The sequence below is a fragment of the Phyllobates terribilis genome, unplaced genomic scaffold (genome assembly GCF_046119375.1).
Source record: "Phyllobates terribilis strain yellow unplaced genomic scaffold, ASM4611937v1 Scaffold_7__3_contigs__length_470593459, whole genome shotgun sequence".
Taxonomy (NCBI): Eukaryota; Metazoa; Chordata; class Amphibia; order Anura; family Dendrobatidae; genus Phyllobates; species Phyllobates terribilis.
In genome coordinates, this window is record NW_027362767.1 from 114,986,370 (window position 1) to 115,007,821 (window position 21,452).

The 21,452-nt window shown below is 41.4% G+C and overlaps 1 protein-coding gene across 1 annotated transcript in view; it reads right to left on the reverse strand.

Annotated features, from left to right (window-relative positions):
* Nucleotides 1–21,452, reverse strand: part of LOC141152926 (piRNA biogenesis protein EXD1-like) — a 107,472-nt gene that overhangs the window by 25,772 nt on the left and 60,248 nt on the right. The window contains exons 8-9 of the mRNA XM_073637568.1: nucleotides 12,449–12,529; nucleotides 6,779–6,922 (exon numbers count right to left, since the gene is read on the reverse strand). Coding sequence (XP_073493669.1) covers nucleotides 6,779–6,922; nucleotides 12,449–12,529 — 225 coding nt within the window. The remainder of the gene's footprint in view (nucleotides 1–6,778; nucleotides 6,923–12,448; nucleotides 12,530–21,452) is intronic.

A 21,452-nucleotide genomic window follows, 5' to 3' on the forward strand; every position in this document is an offset into this window, starting at 1 on the left:
AGAATAAAGCTGCCTTATCAATTTTACCACACGCGGAACAGAATAAAAAAAAAAAAAAAAAAAAAAACAATTCCTGAATTGTTGGTTTTTGTTTATTCTGCCTCCCAAAAATCGGAATAGAAAGCGATCAAAAAATGTCACGTGCCTGAAAATGGCACCAATAACAACGTCAAGTCATCCCGCAAAAAACGAGCCGTCACATGACTGCCAAAATCTGGAAAAATTATAGCTCTCAAAATATGGCGATGCAAAAACTAGATTTTACAAAAAATGCGTCTTTTAGTGTGTGACAGCTGTCAGTCATAAAAACCCCATACGATTCTGGTATTGCTGTAATCACACCGACCCGAAGAATAAAGTCGTCTAATCACTTATACCGCACAAGGAACGGCGTCAAAAATAAACTCTTGGGTTAGGATTGGGCTAGGGTTAGGGCTGGGTTTGGGGCTAGGGTTGTGCTAGGGTTAGGGTTGTGCTGGGGTTAGGGTTAGGGCTGGGGTTAGGGTTAGGGCTGGGGTTAGGGTTAGGGCTGGGGTTGGGGTTAGGGCTGGGGTTGGGGTTAGGGCTGGGGTTAGGGCTGGGGTTAGGGCTGGGGTTAGGGCTGGGGTTGGGATTTTTTTCAAAAGAAAAAAAGAGGACGATATGGCGACTAGTGTTGAGCGCAAGTGCTCGCTACTTGAGTTTGCATCGGGTGCTCTGGTATGCATTGAGTATCGTGGGTATTTGAGTGACATGCTCGAGTCTCTGCCCCATATGCTTCGTGGCCAAAAAAAACTTTACGGGGATTGCCTGCCATGCACGAGCGATCCCCGCATGTTTTTTTTTGGGTGTCTAATAACCGTGAAACATGCGGAGCAGGGACTCGAGCACACGCTGTACATGGTGCATACCTGAGTACCCGATGCAAACTCAAGTAGCGAGCACTTGCGCTTAAGACTAATGACAACTTATTCAATATGATGACCTAATGTAAACAAATTCTGTGTCGTACCTCTGGGTTCAAAATGTTCACTATACACCTTAATAAAATCCTTGGGGGGTATAGTTTCCAAAATAGGGTCACTTGTGGGGGAGCTCCACTGTTTAGGCACATCACGGGCTCTCCAAACGCGACATGGTGTCCGCTAACAAATTGTCGGCTCAAATTGTTAGCGGACACCATGTTGCGTTTGGAGAGCCCCTGTGTGCCCAATCATTAGAGCTCCCCCACAAGTGACCCCATTTTGGAAACTAGACCCCCCAAGGCACCTATCTAGATGCATAGTGAGCACTTGGAACCCCTAGGTGCTTCACAAATTGATTCGTAAAAATGAAAGTGAAAAAAAAAAACACTTTCATTTTTACGAATCAATTTGTGAAGCACCTGGGGGTTCCAAGTGCTCACTATGCATCTAGATAGGTGCATTGGGGGGGTCTAGTTTCCAAAATGGGGTCATTTGTGGGGGAGCTCCAATGTTTGGGCACACAGGGGCTTTCCAAACGCAACATGGTGTCCGCTAACAATGTGAGCCGACAATTTGTTAGCGGATATCATGTTGCATTTGGAGAGTCCCTGTGTGCCCAAACATTGGAGCTCCCCCACAAGTGACCCCATTTTGGAAACTAGACCCCCCAAGGCACCTATCTAGATGCATAGTGAGCACTTGGAACCCCTAGGTGCTTCACAAATTGATTCGTAAAAATGAAAGTGAAAAAAAAAAACACTTTTTCATTTTTACGAATCAATTTGTGAAGCACCTGGGGGTTCCAAGTGCTCACTATGCATCTAGATAGGTGCCTTGGGGGGTCTAGTTTCCAAAATGGGGTAACTTGTGGGGGAGCTCCAATGTTTGGGCACACAGGGGCTCTCCAAACACAACATGGCGTCTGCTAATTATTCAAGCAAATTTTACAATCAAAAAGTCAAATGGCGCTCCTTCCCTTCCGAGCCCTGCCGTGCGCCCAAACAGTGTTCTTTCCCCAAATATTGGGTATCTGCGTGCCCATGGGAAATTGCACAACAAATTTTGGGGTCCATTTTTTCTTGTTACCCCTGTGAAAATAAAAAAAATTGGGTCTAAAGTAACATTTTTGTGAAAAAAGTTAAATGTTCATTTTTTTCTTCCACATTCAAAAAATTCCTGTGAAGCACCTGAAGGGTTAATAAAGTTCTTGAATGTGGTTTTGAGCACCTTCAGGGGTGCGGTTTTTAGAATGGTGTCACTTTTGGGTATTTTCTGTCATAAAGACCTCTCAAAGTGACTTCAAATGTGATGTGGTCCCTAAAAAAAATGGTTTTGTAAATTTTGTTGGAAAAATGAGAAATCACTTGCCAACTTTTAACCCTTATAGCTCCCTAACAAAAAAAAATTTGGGTTCCAAAATTGTGCTGATGTAAAGTAGACATGTGGGAAATGTTATTTATTAACTCTTTTGTGTGACATATCTCTCTGATTTAAGGGCATAAAAATTCAAATTTTGAAAATTGCAAAATTTTCGCCAAATTTCCATTTTTTCACAAATAAACGCAAGTGATATCGAAGAAATTTTACCACAATCATGAAGTACAATATGTCACGAAAAAACAGTTTCAGAATCAGGAGGATCCGTTGAAGCGTTCCAGAGTAATTACCTCATAAAGTGACAGTGGTCAGAATTGTAAAAATTGGCCTGGTCATTAACGTGCAAACCACCCTCGGGGCTTAAGGGGTTAAACAAGCGACTTTTGGGAAGAGTAGCTCCAGGAACAAACTCAATGGCGCAATCATAATCCCTATGAGGAGGTAAAACTTGCGACTCCTCCTTCAAAAAAAACCCTCCAATAATCTGGAATAGGTAAAGGTAATTCCCCTTTTTCCACAGCCGCAATGCGACCATTACAACATTTATCATAGCACTTCGGACTCCAAGACTTAAGCACATTAGTAGACCAGTCCAATAAAGGATTGTGCAGTTTTAACCAAGGCAATCCTAGAACAACTGGAGAGGGCAAATTATCCAAAACAACCAAGTCCAAAATTTCTTGGTGAACTCCATTGATAGTGAGGGGAAATGCAGCAGTCTTGTGAGTAATACATTTCAAAGGAGTGTTATCAATTGCAACCACAGAAATAGGTGATGACAAAGGTTTGGATTTCAAATTAAGGTTTTCCAAAAACCCTTTATCAATCACATTAAGTGTTGAACCACAATCCACAAATACCTGAAGTTCAATCATATCTCCCTGCAGAGTAGTACTCCCAGAAAGAAATACTCCTGCAGAGCGTGAACAAGCTATACGGGCGTAACTGACCTTTTTTTCTTCTTTACTTAAATGACGCTCACAATACTTAATCAAATGGTCAGCTTTACCACAATAAAGACACAATCCCTCGGCGAATCTCCGGTCTTTTTCCTGAGAGCGGAGTGACATCCCCCTCAACCTCCATCGGTTCCCCACCGTCAGGGCAGATTTTCTGGGGACTAGGACCTGACATTACAGGAGTCTTTACCTCATTGAGCCTGCACCTCAGTCTCCTGTCTATACGAACAGCTAACTGCATAGCTTCCTGCAGTCTCAGGTGCAGGGAATGCAATTAGCAAATCCTTAACCCTTTCACTCAGACCAGCAAGAAATAAACATCTCAGCGCTGAATCATTCCACTTAACTTCTGAAGCCCATCTCCTGAAGTGTGTGCAATAATTTTCAACATCATCAGACCCCTGATTCAAACATCTAAGTTCTGATTCAGCAGATGAGATTCAATCAGGATCTTCATATAATAGCCCCATAGCAGAAAAAAATTCTTCAACAGACCTTAAACACGGATCATTAGGCTGGAGAGAAAAGGCCCACCCCTGTGGTTCATTGCGCAAAAGTGACATAAAACCAATGCGCTGTGATTCATTCCCAGAGGATCTTGGTCTCAAACTAAAATATAACAAACAAGCATTTTTAAAGGAAAAAAAATCTTGCCGTTTACCATAAAAAACATAAGGCAGTCCTACCTTGGGTTCGACAAAATGCGCTCCAGGACAGCTACTCACGTGTTGCAGAAGCTCGGCCACCTCCAGAGACAATCCCTGCAGGCGTTGAGCCAAATCCTGGATGGAAACCATACTGATCCCCGAATTTCTTTCCTTTTAGGTTTTTTTGGGGGCTGGACTTACTGTTATGATCTGCAACAAGAACTAAGGAAAGATAGGGGAAATCTGTCCCTATAGTAAGACTAAGCTGAATCCCTACGATGTAGCGGGCTGCCTGTTCCTAATGAACAGACCCGCCTTGGTCCTCGGCTAGTCTGAACGAAGACCTATAGAATTAAGGGAGGGGTCTCTAAAAGAACTAAGGACTGGGACAAAAATGGACACCTCCTAAACAGAAATTGTTGTAGAACACAAAAGACAAACTGACAAAAAGTACTAGAGGTCCCAGAGGACCAAGCAAACTGACAGAAATAGGCACCGAAGCACCAGGCTAGCAAAACAGTCAAACAACACTGAAGTCCAGCAAAGCCAGAAGGGCAGAGCTGGAATATAAAGGCAGATGGTCACGTGACCGCAAAACACAATAGTTTTTTCTATAACAGGAGGGTTCTAACAAAAATCTGATAAAAAATAGCACTGTACTACGAGTTTCGAAAGGTTTTAACACCTGGTTAGCACATGCTGGTTTGAAACGCGTAGGATGACCTGTTTTATACACATATAAAGTACTAGTGCTTTAAGAACAATTCTTTTTGGAGATTGATTTGCTTTTGTGACATTACAGAGCACTAATCTGATTCCAATCCGGGATTCTTGTCTTTGTACCACTCGTGGATCAATATGTGAAGCTGTGTACGAGGTGAGCTGAACAAACAGTTTTTGGGTCGAATAAAAGTCCATAATGTTAGGTGGTAATGGGGAGAAAGGATGGGGTAGAGAAGAACGAAGCTGGGGGAGCAAGTATCTCTGGAACCAACATCACGGTCATTTAAAATAGAGAAGGGGTTAATCGGAGGTGGTTGTGACAGAGAGGATTTTGATCAAGGAAACCATGTTTGGATGAAGCAAAGGGGACTATGATTTTCTCAGCTTAACTAGTTAAAAAGTCTATACCTCTGATGGTATGGTGGGGGCATTAGTGCCTATGGCATGGGCAGCTTATACATCACTATCGGTGCTGAGAATCATCTAGAGGTTTTAGAACAACATATGCTCCTGTCCAACATCTATTTCAGACAAGGCCTTGCATATTCCAGCAAGACAATGCTAAACCCCATACTGCATCCATCACAACAGCATGACTTCACTGAAGAGGTTGGATAATGAACCGGCCGCCTGCAGTCCAGATCTTTTACCAATGGAAAACATTTGTTGCATTATGAAATGAAAAATCTGGCAAAAACTCAGAACTGTGGAACAGTGAGAATCCTACATCAGACAAGAATGGGGCAACATTCCCCTCTCACATCTCCAGCAATTGTCTCCTCACTTCCCAGACAGTTGTAAAGAGACGAGTGGATGCTACATGATGGTGGACATGGCCTGGACCCAACTATTTTGAGATGTGTTGCAGTTATCAATTTCTAAATGAGATATTAATATGTATTATATATAAAACATGAAAATCTGTTGTATGTGCTTCGTGCACCACCACTCTACCCCAAATTTGGCACTTCGTAAGGTTTTACACAAGGTTTCAGCTCACTAGGACCTAGAGTTCTCGATATAAAAGAATACAGAAGCAACCGGGTTCCAGCTCACTAGAACCTACTGTTCTCCACATATGCAAAGGAATAGAAAAGCAAATATTAATTGAAATCTTGGGGACTGTTCGGAAAACCACTAGAAAGAAAACAAAAAGTGAAGATGACAAGTTAGTTATGTCGGCTTCATACTAGTAATAAACTCTTTAACCACACACACAAGTGTTACACAAAATAGACCTGTGTGAAGTCTGGCAATTCCACCAATGCAGAGTTAGATGACCTCCTACATATCCTGAGATTGTTCCCATGCCTGAGGTGACTGGTCTCCCGGCTGTATTTTGGGAAACTCTGGCAACCGGTCTGAGAGTTTTGCAGACTCTGCTCAATTGCTTTAAAAATAGTTGGCATAACAAGCAGTCCTGTATAAGTGAGAGCGGGGCGAGGTCGCTGCCAGCCGAACAATCTGCCAAACCATTTAAAGGGAACCTGTCAGGTCTTATCTGCTATGTAACATGTGCAGTGAAGCTGGACACGCGCGGCTCCCCGCGCTGGAAGCTTTACTGTCATACTGCGCAAGCGCCACATAACTTCAAAGCTTGCCGGGAGCAAGATTCAAATACATGGACGGCGCCAGCACTGACTGACTGCAGCGCCCGCCCATGACTGAATAGGAGGATCACACCCCTATGACTGAATGAGCAGGTAGGATATAAGTGTATAAAATGTTATACACTCATTATATTTGCACCAATTTTAATGAAAAAAGCATGTTAGTGATGCACATTGCATCACTAACAACGCTATGGGGGCAGTTTACATAGCAGATAAGACATGACAGGTTCCCTATAATGCGCAGTACCTGGAAAATCCCTTTATAAAATAAGTAGACCCTCAGAAAAATGAATGTAGTGATGGAGCAGCAGCCCAATTACGGTCACAGATTGCCTTCAAGGCCCACTTGGCATAATGTCACACAAGCCCCGGGAGACCCAGTGCTGACATTGATGGCATATTATACAGGGTTAGGTTCTTCTCAGATATGAAGACATGGAGAAACACAATAACATTCTGGTCACAAACGTAGATATTAATATTACAAATTGTGGCTTCTTTTTAGACTCACTAACCTTCATTATTGTTTGCTTGTACTTTAAGAAAGAAACTTTTGAGGGTGACAAGTTGAGATATCGAGTCAAACATTCTTTAGATGTACTTGTGCGATTGGGAAGAAAGCCGCCCGTTTCCATTGAGAAAAGGTAGACGTCGGCTACCTAAAAAAATCATAATCGATAGATTCAGTATGGGATTTCAGTGCCGTCCTAATAAAATAAGAGGACTAAGATTGTATTAATAATAAAATCATTTTCTAAAGTATAGACAGTGACAAGTGGTTGGGGACTGCTCCGTCCTCCAAGATTCCCTCCATATACATTCTAGGCTGCTGGAAATATATCTCACCCAGGAAAGGTAGCGGAGGGATATGGAATCTGGATATCCCAAGCCGTTATTTTCCTCATGTTTCACTCATTTTGCATCTGTTTTTGCCGGATCACCATAGACTTGAAAGAGGGAAAGTAGATTGGAGCAGACGCAGTGGAAGTGACTGTTGTAGTCATATTAGATGGTCTTACATGAGCAGAATCATTTTTCCTTTCTTCTTTTCTGAGAAAAATCAGAAACTAACACCCTTGTCTGAACACTAGGTGTTCGTGATCCTAGCAACATACATTTTTGGTGCTGGTCAGCGACCGGCAGAGGCAGCTACATTTCGTGAATTCAGCCACCTGATCTGTCAACTCAAGGTGAGCGAGAGTAAAGGAACTGGAAAAACAAAGACCTTCCATTTCTTTTTTTTAATTACTGTTGTGTTGGCATTTGTGAACACAACCAGTAGAAGATAAAGAATAGGCTATGCTCACACATGCTTTTTTCAGCGCTTTTTTTCTGCAGCAGAACTGCAGCAAAACCTGATCTCTTGCCAGTACGTTGTTCAGCATTTTTCTTGCTTTTTTGCTTGTTTTTTAGTGCATTTTTTTCACTATTATTTTGTCTCTTTTATGCATGTACATAGAGTTCAGGGAAAGTAAATCTCATTCTGGTATAGCAGTGGGGCAGGTGAATTGTTCAGGAATAGTTTACCTAAGACACTGACAGTGCATTGAGTTTGTAGGACACTATTTACTTTCACACTATGGTCTGCCATTGAGTTGCTCAGAGATTGTTCAATTTCACACCTCCCTGGGCCACAGGTATTTTTCAATCTCAAACCTAATTCAGCAATTACTTCCAATGGGTAAAAAACGCTGAAAGAAGTGACGTGCTCTATTTTGCAAAAACAAAACTAAATATCTTCATTAAGTACCTTTAAAATCAAGGGCAATACAAAGACACAATCAGAGAAAGAGCACAGACGAAGGGACAAAATTATCCACTAAATAATGAAGGGGGAGGGAGAAGACCCTAAACTCATCCCTACCTGCCCGCAGAGGCTGGCACCTTAATAAAACAATGTGGTGCCCCCCTCACTGTATCCCTACGTCACCCTAATAAGTAACTACTCTGATCCCAAACATACACGAATTAACAACACCCCATTAGTGTAAAAAGTGGATAAATTCAATAGTCACAGACATGTATCAGAGAATACTTTGTCAGCAGGCGCAGGAATATAATTATATAGTATATACCCAGGATACAGAAAGGGGAGGAAAATTCACATGAATAATATCTATGCTAAGGTGATCAAAGTGCAAAGTAAATACATGCCAAAAATATATCTCAGTATGTCACACAAATGACTTGCAAGAAAGGTCAAAGTGTCTGCAGATAATAACAATATTAATGTACACATAATGGATAGCTTGTCACGTCAAGATAAATCCCACCAGGGGAATACCTAGCTTAATGGTTTCCCTATACATCCATCATCCCTAACCCCAACGCGTTTCACCCCCCTCCTCTTCAATGCTCTGTTGAAATGAATGATCACTTGTGCTATATACAGAAATGCTACAGCATCGCGGCATATAGTGAAAATCAATCTCCTCTGAGTTTCAGTGGAGCCCCATAATGACAAGCACGGGGGTCTTCAACAGACAGGGCGCGCTGATGGGTGCATGGAATGACGTGCCCTCATACCGGCGTGTATTAAATGCCGCTGTCAGTGTTTGACAGCAGGATTTAACAGGTTAACAATTCTTAGAGGCAGATGCTGGTTGTAACACACAGCCATTACCTGCACGGCTCTCCCCGTGAGCCCGCTGCATACACCCGCTTACAATTTGCACTGTACAGGTCTGTCACCCCAGAAACACTATTTTAGCTGTTGCCTTTGATGTGCATAAAAAGTAGTTTAATATGGAAATAAAGGTGTTCGGTGCAGCCTTGGCATGCCCAAGCACTCAGATCACCATTGTGCCCTTGTATTACCATACATTGCCACTCCTGTATAGGTTGATTGACACGCCAGTCAGTGTAGCGAGCATTCGCTGTAGAGGGCTGCGCTCTCCTCCAGTAACACTGTGTGCGCTCATGCCATTCTTCTTCAGATAACGCTGCCTCTAACCAAGTGGGTGCTTTCAATCAGCATACATGGCGGCCAAGAGGAGGAATGGTGAACCGCATGCTTGGCCCTCTGAAGGGTGCACTGAACACCCTGATGGGCATATCGGACAAACTACTTTTTAAACACATCAAAGGGATTATTTATTACACCAAAAAGTACGATTTTTACATGATTTGATTTTATAGGAGCTAAATCCCCTTTTTCACCATGTGATCAGTTTAAATAGTGTTTCTGGGGTGACAGACTCCTTTTATACAGGACGTGTTAACAGGTTAAAAGTGGTCAGTTTTGTCCTTTTTTGATTCCCGTTGCTCCCTGGAGAATTTGGCTTTTTCTTAAATCCGCCATACAGTTCCACAGATATGGGCCTCTATATTTGGTCCTAATTCTTAGGGTTTTTACGAAGGGAGTGCCACTAACAGGGAAATGACACGACCCCAGAGGATCCCGTGAGCCCCGCCCCCAGAAAATCCCGTGAGCCCCGCCCCCAGAAAATCCCGTGAGCCCCGCCCCCAGACAATCCCGTGAGCCGCGCCCACAGACAATCCCGTGAGACGCGCCCACAGACAATCCCGTGAGACGCGCCCACAGACAATCCCGTGAGACGCGCCCACAGACAATCCCGTGAGACGCGCCCACAGACAATCCCGTGAGACGCGCCCACAGACAATCCCGTGAGACGCGCCCACAGACAATCCCGTGAGACGCGCCCACAGACAATCCCGTGAGACGCGCCCACAGACAATCCCGTGAGACGCGCCCACAGACAATCCCGTGAGACGCGCCCTTTGGGAAAAAATAGCACTTAATAAAAAGGGCCACATCTCTGAAGCTGTATGGCGGATTAAAAAACAAACAAAAATATGAATACTCAGGGGAGCAGTGGGAGTAAAATAAAAGCAAAAACTGCCCACTTTTCACCTGGTGACAGCTTCTCTTTAGACATAGATTTTTAAACTTCCCTATTTTATAATATTTTTTTTTATTATGTACAGGTGCATCTCACAAAATTAGAATATCATCAAAAAGTTAATTTCAGTTCTTCAATACAAAAAGTGAAACTCCCATATTATATAGAGTCATTACACACAGAGTGATCTATTATATAGAGTCATTACACACAGAGTGATCTATTATATAGAGTCATTACACACAGAGTGATCTATTATATAGAGTCATTACACACAGAGGGATCTATTATATATAGTCATTACACACAGAGTGATCTATTTCACGTGTTTATTTCTGTTAATGTTGAGGATTATGGCTTACAGTTTACTGAGATAATGACTTTTGTGTTTTCATTGGCTGTAAAGCCATAATCATCAACATTAACAGAAATAAACACATGAAATAGATCACTCTGTGTGTAATGACTCTATATAATAGATCACTCTGTGTGTAATGACTCTATACAATAGATCACTCTGTGTGTAATGACTCTATACAATAGATCACTCTGTGTGTAATGACTCTATACAATAGATCACTCTGTGTGTAATGACTCTATACAATAGATCACTCTGTGTGTAATGACTCTATAATAGATCACTCTGTGTGTAATGACTCTATATAATAGATCACTCTGTGTGTAATGACTCTATACAATAGATCACTCTGTGTGTAATGACTCTATATAATAGATCACTCTGTGTGTAATGACTCTATATAATAGATCACTCTGTGTGTAATGACTCTATATAATAGATCACTCTGTGTGTAATGACTCTATATAATAGATCCCTCTGTGTGTAATGACTCTATATAATAGATCACTCTGTGTGTAATGACTCTATATAATAGATCCCTCTGTGTGTAATGACTCTATATAATAGATCCCTCTGTGTGTAATGACTCTATACAATAGATCCCTCTGTGTGTAATGACTCTATATAATAGATCCCTCTGTGTGTAATGACTCTATATAATAGATCCCTCTGTGTGTAATGACTCTATATAATAGATCACTCTGTGTGTAATGACTCTATATAATAGATCCCTCTGTGTGTAATGACTCTATATAATAGATCCCTCTGTGTGTAATGACTCTATACAATAGATCCCTCTGTGTGTAATGACTCTATATAATAGATCACTCTGTGTGTAATGACTCTATATAATAGATCACTCTGTGTGTAATGACTCTATACAATAGATCACTCTGTGTGTAATGACTCTATATAATAGATCACTCTGTGTGTAATGACTCTATATAATAGATCACTCTGTGTGTAATGACTCTATATAATAGATCCCTCTGTGTGTAATGACTCTATATAATAGATCACTCTGTGTGTAATGACTCTATATAATAGATCCCTCTGTGTGTAATGACTCTATATAATAGATCCCTCTGTGTGTAATGACTCTATACAATAGATCCCTCTGTGTGTAATGACTCTATATAATAGATCACTCTGTGTGTAATGACTCTATATAATAGATCCCTCTGTGTGTAATGACTCTATATAATAGATCACTCTGTGTGTAATGACTCTATATAATAGATCCCTCTGTGTGTAATGACTCTATATAATAGATCCCTCTGTGTGTAATGACTCTATACAATAGATCCCTCTGTGTGTAATGACTCTATATAATAGATCACTCTGTGTGTAATGACTCTATATAATAGATCACTCTGTGTGTAATGACTCTATACAATAGATCACTCTGTGTGTAATGACTCTATATAATAGATCACTCTGTGTGTAATGACTCTATATAATAGATCACTCTGTGTGTAATGACTCTATAATAGATCCCTCTGTGTGTAATGACTCTATATAATAGATCACTCTGTGTGTAATGACTATATAATAGATCACTCTGTGTGTAATGACTCTATATAATAGATCCCTCTGTGTGTAATGACTCTATATAATAGATCCCTCTGTGTGTAATGACTCTATATAATAGATCACTCTGTGTGTAATGACTCTATATAATAGATCACTGTGTGTAATGACTCTATATAATAGATCACTGTGTGTAATGACTCTATATAATAGATCACTGTGTGTAATGACTCTATATAATAGATCCCTCTGCGTGTAATGACTCTATATAATATAGGAGTTTCACTTTTTGTATTGAAGGACTGAAATAAATTAACTTTTTGATGATATTCTAATTTTGTGAGAAGCACCTGTAATTATAGTCATGGGAATACTACATATCCTTATTTATTATATTTATGCATTTCGCTTGTGCATTAGTATTAAAAACATACCTGTGTGTCAAAGACATTGGCGAGTACCACACTGTATTTATGGAACAAAAAATTCCCCAGCCAGCGGCAGTCATGAACAACCTAAAAACAAGAAACTATTTTTTAATCTTCATTTGAAAAAATATTACAGAAATGATTTTTATTTGCAAGCAATCAATTCCGTTAACAGACAGAAGGTGACTATCAGCCAGGTAATTAGATAACATTATTGGGGATTTGAGTCAGATAAAGGGATATCCCAATAGAGGTCTGACATGTGGTGGTCCCACCATAAAATACAAAAATGACGTTGTCATACATACCATAAAGGCAATACATCAAGCTGCAAATACAAATCACATTTTCGGATGTATAAAAAGGAAAGCTAAAAACAAGTGATATCAATGTAATATTACTCCCTTTTTACCCCATCCTGATTGCGGACACTAGTATGTACGTCTCGTCCTCATAAATGGAGCGGGCTCAGGAGCTGAACACGCACCACATCCGACAAATGTTACTGTATCAGCAGTGACCAGAGCTAGCTCAGATTGCTGCTGTTTAACCATTTCAATTCTGCAGTCCATCCATCACTGAAAGCGGCACTTAAATGACGTGATTGCCAGAGCGTGCAACCTTTCTTCCATCAGCTCCCCGTGGTGTGAACATGGGGTGCTGATTGTTTGTCATGCCCTGCTGAAGTCCCCCATGGCTACCATCTTGGTCCTCCTGTGAACCCTAGCCATATGAGAACATAATTTTGTTATAAAATAATAAAATAAATTGACCCATACAGCAAACAACATAAAGAGAAAAAATATATAAAAAATTATTCAATAGCTAAACTTCCCTCAAAAATGCAATGAAAAGTGTTCAGAGTGTCATAAGCACCCAAGAATGGCATCACTCAGTAATCAAGCCCTCAAACGTTCCCACTGACAAAAAAGGTCTCAGAAAAAAAAAAATAATAATTCAGAATTTAATCAGCACTTCAAACTGTTTTTATTTGCAGAAATTTCTGCAACAATTCGCTTTTGTTGCAACTATAAAAACCTGAAATATTTAAAGAGGTTTTTCAGATACAAGTTTTTCATCCTGATATGCTTTCAACAAGTTAAAATAATAAAACTCATGTTACTCACATTCCCCAGGTCCAACACTGCCGTACGGCACTGCAGCCGATCGGCAAAGACTGGCGCAACAGTGGTGAGGCAGCTCAGGACCTGTGTAGGACGAGTAACGCCTGAGCTTATTATATTGGTGGAAACCGATGAAGATGAAAAACTCCTTTATTCTACATGTCAAACGTGGATTAACCTCTTCCCAACATATGACATAACAGTTTGCATTATGTCGGATTCTTAACTTTCATACAGGCTCAGGAGATGAGCCTGGATCCTTCCTGGCAGAAGCTGGCTGTGTTATACAGTCAGCACCTGCCTCTAATAGCAGCAATTGGAGTTGCTTCGGTTAACCCCTCAAGAGGGAACCTGTCAGGTCCAAAAATACATTAACCTTCATGTTGACCCTATATCTGCAGGTTAACAGCAGGTGCCTGGCCACAGTACTGAATTTCCAGCATCCAGGAGAAAATGAACTTTACTTCAACAAATGCCTGCGGCTTTCAGTCATGTAGGTTTGCCCGGTGCACTGTCCGTCTGATATGCTCAAACTGGTGGAAGGTCCTTCTAAACTAAAACTAAAACTGTGCACACGTGGAAAGGAAATGGCAATATCCTACACGGTCATAGTATATATACAGTGGTGTGAAAAAGTGTTTGCCCCCTTCTTGATTTCATATTCTTTTGCATCTTTGTCACACTTACATGTTTCAGATCACAAAACAAATTTAAAATATTAGACAAAGATAACACAAAATGCAGTTTATAAATTAAGGTTTTTATTATTAAGGGAAAAAGAAATACAAACCTGTATGAAAAAGTAATTGCCCCTGTGGCAAAGTCACTGGTAAAGTGGTGGAGGGGAGATATGTTTCCCTGAGGCTATGGGCGTCAGTGAATTGAAACCATTATGTTTCCTCCAGCATGTTATGTGCAAGGAGGAGTTAAGTCTCCATTTCCAAAGGGCGTGTTTTTATGAGAACAACCACAGAGTGGGTGGGAGTTTGTTCTCCATATCTCCTCCCCAGGGTGTGGTCTGGGGAGGTTTAAATACTGGCCAGCTGAGGCATTCAGGGTTCAATGTCTGGAGAAGTAAGCTCCAGAAGGGAGCTCGTGTTTGGACCATGTGGAGTTGCTGAACTCTCAGCAGGTGAATCCCAGCTACTCCAAGGACTGTGTTCTATGTGTTACCATTTTTGCTTTGTTTTCCTGTTTTGCCCAGTGGGCTGTGTTTATTTTTATGGACTAAAGGTTGGTTTATGCAGCATTACAATAAATCAACCAAAGATTTAAAGAGACTGCGTACCTGTGTCTACCTCCGTGTGCAGCCGAGTGAGCGATCTACCACACCCCCTAAACCTAATGCCCAATCAAGCGTTTGTGATAACTGCCAATGAGTCTTTAACAACGCTCTGGAGGAATTTTGGCTACTCTTCTTTGCAAAATTGTTGTAATTCAGCCACATTGGAGGGTTTCCGTGCATGATCCGCCTTTTTAAGGTCATGCCACATCATTTCAATCGGATTAAGGTCAGAACTTTGACTAGGCCACTCCAAAGTCTTCATTTTGTTTTTCTTAAGCCGTTCAGAGGTGAACTTGCTGGTGTGTTTTGGCTCATTGTCCTGCTGTATAGACCAAGTGCGCTTCAGCTTGAGGTCACGAACAAATAGTTGGACATTCTCCTTCGGGATTTATTGGTAGACAGCAGAATTCATGGTTCCATTTACCACAGCAAGCCTTCCAGGTCCCGAAGCAGCAAAACAGCTTTAGACTATCACACTACCAACTTAATATTTTACTGTTGGTATGATGTTTCTTTTCTGAAATGCTGTGTTACTTATATGCCAGATGTAATTGGACATACACCTTCCAAAAAGTTCAACTTTTGTCTGGTCAGTCCACAGAGTATTCAGCTAAAAGTCTTGGAGATCATTAAGATGTTTTCTGGTGAAACGGAGACGAGCCTTTATGTTCTTTTCGCTCATGCAGTGGTTTTCATCTTGGAACTCTGCCATGCATGCCATTTTTGCCCAGTCTCTTTCTTATGGAGGAGTCATGAACACTGACCTCAACTAAAGCAAGTGAGACCTGCAGTTGTTTGGATGTTGTGGAGTCTTTTGTGACCTCTTGGATGAGTTGTCTCTGAGCTCTTGGGGTAATTTTGGTCGGCTGGCCACTCCTGGGAAGGTTCACCACTGTTCGATGTTTTCTCCATTTGTGGATAATGGCTCTCACTGTGGTTTGCTGGAGTCCCAAAGCTTTAGAAATGGCTTTATAACCTTTTCCAGACTCATAGATCTCAATCAATCACTTTGTGTCTTATTTGTTCCTGAATTTCTTCGGATTGCAGCATGATGTCTAGCTTTTGAGGATCTTTTGGTCTACTTCACTTTGTCAGGCAGGTCCTATTTTTAAGTGGTTTCTTGATTGAGAAAAGGCATGGCAGTAATCAGGCCTGTGTGTGGCTAGGGAAATTGAATTCAGCTTCCCAAAGATGTGATAAATTAACGGTGGTTTATGTTTTAAGTGGGGGGAGGGGGGAGAATCAATCACTATTTCACACAGGGCCCTGTAGGTTTGGATTTTTTTTTCCCTTAATAATAAAGACCTTCATTTGAAAACTGAATTTTGTGCTACTTGTGTTATTTTGGTATAATATTTAAATTTGTTTTATGATCTGAAACATTTAAGTAACAAACATGTAAAAGAATAAGAAATCAGGAAGGGGCAAACACTTTCTCACACCATTGTATAACATAATAACTATTATTGATTTGCAGAGTTGATCATAAAAGCCCCAAAATTATTGACACAGAATGCTGATGTGGCTCATAAAATGGCATTAGATGATGCACTGGATTCAAATAAACAGAGCAAAAAACTTAGAAGTATGGCAAGGACAAAATCTACTTTAGCACTCACATAGCCAAAATATCAAAACACATGTATACATACACTAATACCATCCACCTGAGGCCATCCAATAAACAGATAAATATTCCCATATATACAATATACACTGCTCAAAAAAATAAAGGGAGCACTCAAACAACACATCCTAGATCTGAATGAATGAAATATTCTCATTGAATACTTTATTCTGTACAAAGTTGAATGTGCTGACAACAAAATCACACAAAAATCATCAATGGAAATCAAATGTATTAACTAATGGAGGCCTGGATTTGGAGTCACCCCCAAAATTAAAGTGGAAAAACACACTACAGGCTGATCCAACTTTCATGTAATGTCCTTAAAACAAGTCAATATGAGGCTCAGTATTGTGTGTGGCCTCCACGTGCCTGTATGACCTCCCTACAACGCCTGGGCATGCTCCTGATGAGGCTCAGTATTGTGTGTGGCCTCCACGTGCCTGTATGACCTCCCTACAACGCCTGGGAATGCTCCTGATGAGGCTCAGTATTGTGTGTGGCCTCCACGTGCCTGTATGACCTCCCTACAATGCCTGGGCATGCTTCTAATGAGGTTGCGGATGATCTCCTGTGGTATCTCCTCCCAGACCTGGACTAAAGCATCCGCCAACTCCTGGACAGTCTGTGGTGCAACGTAACGTTGGTGGATGGAGCGAGACATGATGTCTCAGATGTGCTCAAATCGGATTCATGTCTGGGGAACGGGCGGGCCAGTCCATAGCTTCAATGCCTTCATCTTGCAGGAACTGCTGACACACTCCAGCCACATGAGGTCTGGCATTGTCCCGCATTAGGAAGAACCCAGGGCCAAATGCACCAGCAAATGGTCTCTCAAGGGTTCTGAGGATCTCATCTCGGTACCTAATGGCAGTCAGGCTACCTCTGGCGAGCACATGGAGGGCTGTGTGGCCCTCTAAAGAAATGCCACCCCACACCATTACTGACCCACTGTCAAACTGGTCATGCTGAAGGATGTTGCAGGCAGCAGATCGCTCTCCACGGAGTCTCCAGACTCTGTCACGTCTGTCACATGTGCTCAGTGTGAACCTGCTTTTATCTGTGAAGAGCACAGGGCGCCAGTGGCGACTTTGCCAATCCTGGTGTTCTGCGGCAAATGCCAAGCGTCCTGCACAGTGTTGGGCTGTGAGCACAACCCCATCTGTGGACGTCGGGTCCTCATACCACCCTCATGGAGTCAGTTTCTGACCGTTTGTGCAGACACATGCACATTTGTGGCCTGCTGGAGGTCATTTTGCAGGGCTATGGCAGTGCTCCTCCTGTTTCTCCTTGCACAAAGACGGAGGTAGCGGTCCTGCTGCTGGGTTGTTGCCCTCCTACGGCCCCCTCCATGTCTCGTGGTGTACTGGCCTGTCTCCTGGTAGCGCCTCTGGACATTACGCTGACAGATACAGCAAACCTTCTTGCCACAGCTCGCATTGATGTGCCATCCTGGATGAGCTGCACTACCTGAGCAACTTCTGTGGGTTGTAGAGTCCGTCTCATGCTACCACGAGTGTAAAAGCACAACCAACATTCAAAAGTGACCAAAACATCAGCCAGAAAGCATTGGTACTGAGATGTGGTCTGTGGTCCCCACCTGCAGAACCACTCCTTTATTGAGGGTGTCTTGATAATTGCCAATAATTTCCATCTATTGTCTATTCCATTTGCACAACAGCATGTGAAATTGATTGTCAATCAGTGTTGCTTCCTAAGTGGACAGTTTGATTTCACAGAAGTTTGATTTACTTGGAGTTATATTCTGTTGTTTAAGTGTTGCCTTTATTTTTTTGAGCAGTGTATTAAATATTCATAGAAGTATAAGCAGAGAAATACCTTTGGGACATATGTCCAGGGACCCACCACACCCGATGCTCGTTTTGCACTGAAATGCTTCATCTAGGGGTGACAGGGTGCTGGTGTGATGGCTATTTAAAGTGTCAAGAGTCAATGGAATAGAGGCAATTGCCCCAATGCATCTGTTACCGTGGTACATGTGATGTGGTGGTAAAGTTCATTAGTGGGTCACATGTTTAGATACAATCAATACAAGAGGAGGCAGCAAGCAGCAGCAATCCACTTGTCAAAGTAGGAAATCGATCATGTGATTGCGCAGTTACATGACTGGAACAATAAACTCGCACTGGACAACCAGCATATAAAAGATAGGCAAAGTAACGCTTCAGAATCAAAAATAAGGCAGGTATTAGAATAGGAAAAAAGGGGCCAGTCAAGAGGTTTAAATGTATCAATATACATAAATAAAAAAAATAAAAAAAGGAAAAAAAGTGTGATTAAGAGAGGAGCCCCATAAAGAAAATAGTCGAACAAATAATAACAATGCTTAAAGATGAAAATATGAATATATACAGTACAGACCAAAAGTTTGGACACACCTTCTCATTTAAAGAAATTTCTGTATTTTCATGACTATGAAAATTGTACATTCACACTGAAGGCATCAAAACTATGAATTAACACATGTGGAATTATATACTTAACAAAAAAGTGTGAAACAACTGAAAATATGTCTTATATTCTAGGTTCTTCAAAGTAGCCACCTTTTGCTTTGATGACGGCTTTGCACACTCTTGGCATTCTCTTAATGAGCTTCAAGAGGTAGTCACCGGAAATGGTCTTCCAACAATCTTGAAGGAGTTCCCAGAGATGCTTAGCACTTGTTGGCCCTTTTGCCTTCACTCTGCGGTCCAGCTCACCCCAAACCATCTCAATTGGGTTCAGGTCTGGTGACTGTGGAGGCCAGGTCATCTGGCGTAGCACCCCATCACTCTTCTTCTAGGACAAATAGCCCTTACACAGCCTGGAGGTGTGTTTGGGGTCATTGTCCTGTTGAAAAATAAATGATGGTCCAACTAAAAGCAAACCGGATGGAATAGCATGCCGCTGCAAGATGCTGTGGTAGCCATGCTGGTTCAGTATGCCTTCAATTTTGAATAAATCCCCAACAGTGTCACCAGCAAAGCACCCCCACACCATCACACCTCCTCCTCCATGCTTCATGGTGGGAACCAGGCATGTAGAGTCCATCCGTTCACCTTTTCTGCGTCGCACAAAGACACGGTGGTTGGAACCAAAGATCTCAAATTTGGACTCCTCAGACCAAAGCACAGATTTCCACTGGTCTAATGTCCATTCCTTGTGTTCTTTAGCCCAAACAAGTCTCTTCTGCTTGTTGCCTGTCCTTAGCAGTGGTTTCCTAGCACCTCTTTTACCATGAAGGCCTGCTGCACAAAGTCTCCTCTTAACAGTTGTTGAAGAGATGTATCTGCTGCTAGAACTCTGTGTGGCATTGACCTGGTCTCTAATCTGATTTGCTGTTAACCTGCGATTTCTGAGGCTGGAGACTCGGATAAACTTATCCTCAGAAGCAGAGGTGACTCTTGGTCTTCCTTTCCTGGGGCAGTCCTCATGTGAGACAGTTTCTTTGCAGTGCTTGATGGCTTTTGCAACTGCACTTGGGGACACTTTCAAAGTTTGCCCAATTTTTAAGGACTGACTGACCTTCATTTCTTAAAGTAATGATGGCAACTCGTTTTTCTTTACTTAGAATTTGTATTATGGCAAGAAAAAAGCAGTTAACAGTCTATTCAGTAGGACTATCAGCTGTGTATCCACCAGACTTCTGCACAACACAACTGATGACCCCAACCCCATTTATAAGGCAAGAAATCCCACTTATTAAACCTGACAGGGCACACCTGTGAAGTGAAAACCATTTCCGGTGACTACCTCTTGAAGCTCATCAAGAGAATGCCAAGAGTGTGCAAACCAGTCATCAAAGCAAAAGGTGGCTACTTTGAAGAACCTAGAATATAAGACATATTTTCAGTTGTTTCACACTTTTTTGTTAAGTATATAATTCCACATGTGTTAATTCATAGTTTTGATGCCTTCAGTGTGAATGTACAATTTTCATAGTCATGAAAATACAGAAAAATCTTTAAATGAGAAGGTGTGTCCAAACTTTTGGTTTGTACTGTATATAAATGATAATCCACCGCTATGACATATAAATTTCAACCAAGAAGAAGCTTACACCACATACAAATGGATAAGAGGTAATGATTGTGTAGATGGAAACAAGGGAAAAGTGGACGCACATATGACCGCGCTGATCGCATACACATTCAGTCATGGCCGAAAGTGTTGGTACCCTTCAAATTGTTCCAGAAAATGCAATAATTTTCTGGTAGAAATACTTCAATTATGCATGTTTTGTTATACACATGTTTATTTCCTTTTCCAGAAAAACACAGAAAAAAAAGCAAATTGGACATCATTTCACACAAAACCCCAAAAATGGTCTGGACAAAATTGTTGGCACCTTTCCAAAATTGTGGGTAAACAACTTTGTTTCAACCATATGATGCTCATTCAAACTCCCATGTGGTAAGTAACAGGTGTGGGCAATATGAAAATCACACCTGAAACCAGATAAAAATGTAAGAAGTTGTCTCAATCTTTGCATTTTGTGTCTGTGTGTGTCACACTAAGCATGGAGAACAGAAAGAGGAGAAGAGAACTGTCTGAGGACTTGAGAACCATAATTGTCTAAAAATTATCAACAATCTCAAGATTACAAGTCCATCTCCAGAGAGCTTGATGTTCCTTTGTCCTTGGTGCTGAACATAATCAAGAAGTTTACAACCCATGGCACTGTAGCTAATCTCCCTGGATGGCAGAGAAAAATTAATGAAAGGTTGCAATGCAGGATAGTCTGGATGGTGGATAAGGTTGTGTGTGAAATTATGTCTAATGTGCCTTTTTTTTCCAGTTTTTTTGTATTGTTCCAACACACACAAAGGAAATAAACATGTGTATAACAAAGCATGTGTAATTGCAATAATTTTCTAAGAGAAAGGCTTCTTTTTCTGGAACATTTCAAATATGCCAACACTTTGGGCCATGGCTGTATATAGCATGCATAGCATAAGCATTTCCTTCCAAGGT